We start from the raw sequence: 3,565 nt of genomic DNA on the forward strand, positions 1-3,565 counted from the left end.
TACTAAAACAATAAATAGATAAGTAATGGAAACGCAGAAAGCAGAAAAAAGTCATGGGTTGGAAGAGAGCAAAAGACATGACAGATTCAGGGCCGGAGTGTTAGCACAGCAATAGGGCATTTGCCTTGCACGCAGCTGATCTAGGACAGACCTTGGTTCTATCCCTCAGCATCCCATATGGTCTCCCAAGCCAGAAGCCGTTTCTGAGTGCATAGCCAGGAGTAACCCCTGAGTGTCACGGGGTGTGGCCCAAAAAGCAATAAACAAATAAATAAATACATACAAACATACATAAATAAAGACATGACAGATTCAAATGCCCAGGGCAGTGAATTGAGCTGAGTACAGAGCTAAGTACTAGAACTAAAGAATCCAAGGAAGATTGCCAAGACAGATCAGTAACCACAAAACTGGGTGGATGACGAACCCTGATTGTCTCTTAAAAGCAACTATATCCATCAATACATGTGGATTTCCTAGCATCTGAGTCCAGCTGTAACAGTTAGGCAATCATTCCAAGAACTTTTGATTTTACTGGTATAAAGTAGAGTCTAGGCATGAAAGTTCTTTTTAAAAAACTATTTAAGGGGCCTGCGCAGATTCGAAATATATGATTATGCCTGGTCAGGATTATCCTGGGATGCTTTCCTCATTTTTTTTTGATGGTGGCGAAGCGTTTTAAAAAATGCCTTATTGGAAGAATTGGAATTTTCTACTCTCCAAGATGATGACTATTCCAACCCAGCTTCTCTTACCCCGAATCAACATTCCAGAAAGGAGAATAACAATGCAGAGTCTTCAGAGATCCTTTCCAGGCCCAGTAATGTGCAGCCTGTTTATACTACCAATATCCAGAAAACCAATGTCTACAGTGAGCTTCAAGAACCAAAAGAATTATCACCACCACCTAAAACCACAGCAGCTTCTCAACTGGATGAAATCATGGCCAATCTATATGAAATGCAGGTTAAGGCTGCTGTGAAACCAGATGCCAGCAAGAAGAACTTACCAGATAAACAGGATAACAAGACCTCCTTGGATTCAATGCTTGGGAGTTTGGAGCAGGATTTGCTGAACCTTGGAATTACCACAGTGCCCAAGGGTCATTGTGCTTCCTGCCGGAAACCGATTGTTGGGAAGGTGATCCACGCTCTAGGGCAGTCATGGCACCCAGAACACTTCATCTGTAATCACTGCGAGGAAGAGATTGCCTTCAGACCCTTTTTTGAGCGGAGGGGTGTGGCCTACTGCCCCAAGGATTACCATCAACTTTATTCTCCACGCTGTGCCTACTGTGCTGCCCCCATCATAGATAGAGTGCTGACAGCAATGGACCAAACTTGGCACCCAGAGCACTTCTTTTGCTCTCACTGCGGAGAGGTGTTTGGTGAAGAAGGTTTCCATGAAAAAGACAAGAAGCCATATTGCCGAAAGGATTTCTTAGCCCTGTTCTCCCCCAAGTGTGGTGGCTGCAACCGCCCAGTATTGGAAAACTACCTTTCAGCCATGAACACTGTCTGGCATCCAGAATGCTTTGTTTGTAGGGATTGCTTCAGCACTTTTTCTACTGGCTCCTTCTTTGAACTGGATGGACGTCCCTTCTGTGAGCTGCACTATCACCAGCGCCAAGGGACCCTCTGCCATGGATGTGAGAAGCCCATCACTGGGCGCTGCATCAGTGCCATGGGATATAAGTTTCATCCTGAGCACTTTGTTTGTGCTTTCTGCATGACACAGTTGTCCAAGGGCATCTTCAAGGAACAGAATGGCAAGACCTATTGTCAGCCCTGTTTTAATAAGCTCTACTCCCTGTAATCTTAGCTGTCCCCAGCTTGTCTCTTTAGATCCTCTATAAAAATGAGATTACTAGAAGAGAGAGTACATAGGGTACAGCTTATTTTATATTTGATAGGTTATAGAATATAAAGAGGATAAATAAGTTTTAGGTAAGATGTAATTAGGAATGAAGTCTTAGATTTTAGATCCCAAGCTTCTTTGAAAAGATAAAACATAAGTGCTTTTATGTAGATCTGGATCTTGCTGTCTGTGAGATGAGATTCCTTCTGCAGACATGTTTCCCACATGCTCACACTCCTTACACTCATTACACCTTTCCTCTGGCTTTTCCATTTCCATGTCTGCAATAACCTTTCTCCATCTTTTTATCTTTGGGCCTCACCAACTGTCTCTTTTCATGTCCCCACATTTCTCTGTGACCCACTTTCCCATAATGACTGCTATGACTTTTCACCCTAGCTACCAGGTAGCCTGATAGACTCAACCACTCTTCTGCATGTTCCTACGTTTCTATGTTCACTATGTTTCTCTTTTGTTAAAGGAAATAGATTTTCACTGGACAGCTCTGAGTACAGAATTGATCATTAAGGTTTGTGGTTTGGAGTTCTCTTTTGTCATAGTTGGAGAAATCTTCCAATTTACTCTGTTCTAGACTAGACATCAGATATCATCACATTTCTGTATCTCTTATTTTCTTCCATACAATAGATGCTTTGTTTTTCATCAAAAGGGATTTTTAAAATGAGGGGCAGTGGATATACATATGTGACGCCCTGCTTTTGGTCCCTGGCATTGCACGTCTCCCACTCTCCCACCACCCCATAGTGCTGTGGGAGGTGGTAAATAGCTGAGGAAAACTTTACTGGTGATATATTTTAAAAATCAGTATCAAATTTGGCATCTTTAGATTATTCTGGGGCAACTTCTCAGAAAATAGATGGATTAAATAATTTCTGGCAAACTTTGGTATATCTGTCTTCTTTTAAATGAATGAATGAATATGAATGATAGAAGCTTTTTTTTTCTAAGTAAGAGCTATAATTGGTAATAGTTAATTCTATAGGCTCAACTCTGCTTGTATCCATGCTCTATAGGAGGCTCCCAATACAGACTGCCTCCTAGCCTTCTGTATGTTTGACTGGGTGAACCAGACCAGGCAAAATATGTGACCAACTTCTGAACATTCTTGTCAGTAATATCACCTCTGATGTCATAAGCAGGTGTTAATCTAGGGCTGTTTGTGGTTTGCCTTGGTACTTTGACAGAAGTAAACTTGTTATTTTTAATTCTCAAGACAGAATTTTCTGGTATTACAATTTTTAGAAGTCTGAGATTTCTGCAGAATCTTAGTATTTGAAACTATCCAAGAAAACCAGAGTCACTAACTTGCAATTAAGATGTGAAGATCTTCTCTTCTCACAATGAATGTTAAGTGACTGTATTTGTTCAGTAGGTGATATCATCAGTAACAGTGTTTTAGCGACAAGATAACTGCTTCCAAGTTGTTTTTTTTTAAATCATATAATAATGAACCTGTTTGTTCCTAAGAAATATAATCCTTCCCCTCAAGAGATATGGAATATTTTATGCTGCGAATATCCTTATGTGCAGTTTTCTGGATTTAGAATGGTTGCCAAAGGGTGGTGGTATAGGATGCACTCTGAGTCCATTGGCTGAGGGAGATTGGCACTAGTGGTGGGAAAGGCCCTGAATCATTATATATCTGATATTCAACTATGAAGGACTCTGTAGATCACAATGGTTTCAA

At 40.9% G+C, this 3,565-nt stretch overlaps 1 protein-coding gene across 1 annotated transcript; it reads left to right on the plus strand.

Annotated features, from left to right (window-relative positions):
* The first annotated feature begins 685 nt into the window (after positions 1-685).
* On the plus strand, positions 686-1,918 carry LOC126011966 (leupaxin-like). Its single transcript, XM_049775746.1, has 2 exons — positions 686-820; positions 856-1,918. The coding sequence occupies exons 1-2, from the start codon at positions 686-688 to the stop codon at positions 1,813-1,815; spliced, it is 1,095 nt and encodes a 364-aa protein (XP_049631703.1). The 3' UTR covers positions 1,816-1,918.
* The last annotated feature ends 1,647 nt before the right edge of the window (positions 1,919-3,565 follow it).

The sequence above is a fragment of the Suncus etruscus genome, chromosome 6, assembly GCF_024139225.1.
Source record: "Suncus etruscus isolate mSunEtr1 chromosome 6, mSunEtr1.pri.cur, whole genome shotgun sequence".
Classification (NCBI taxonomy): domain Eukaryota; kingdom Metazoa; phylum Chordata; class Mammalia; order Eulipotyphla; family Soricidae; genus Suncus; species Suncus etruscus.

Excerpts from the sequence above, each read along its gene's own strand:
- LOC126011966 (XM_049775746.1), top strand. The coding sequence starts at position 686 with ATGCCTTATTGGAAGAATTGGAATTTTCTACTCTCCAAGATGATGACT. Across the intron at positions 821-855 it reads AGAGATCCTTTCCAGGCCCA|AAAACCAATGTCTACAGTGA; the intron begins GTAATGTGCAGC and ends ACCAATATCCAG.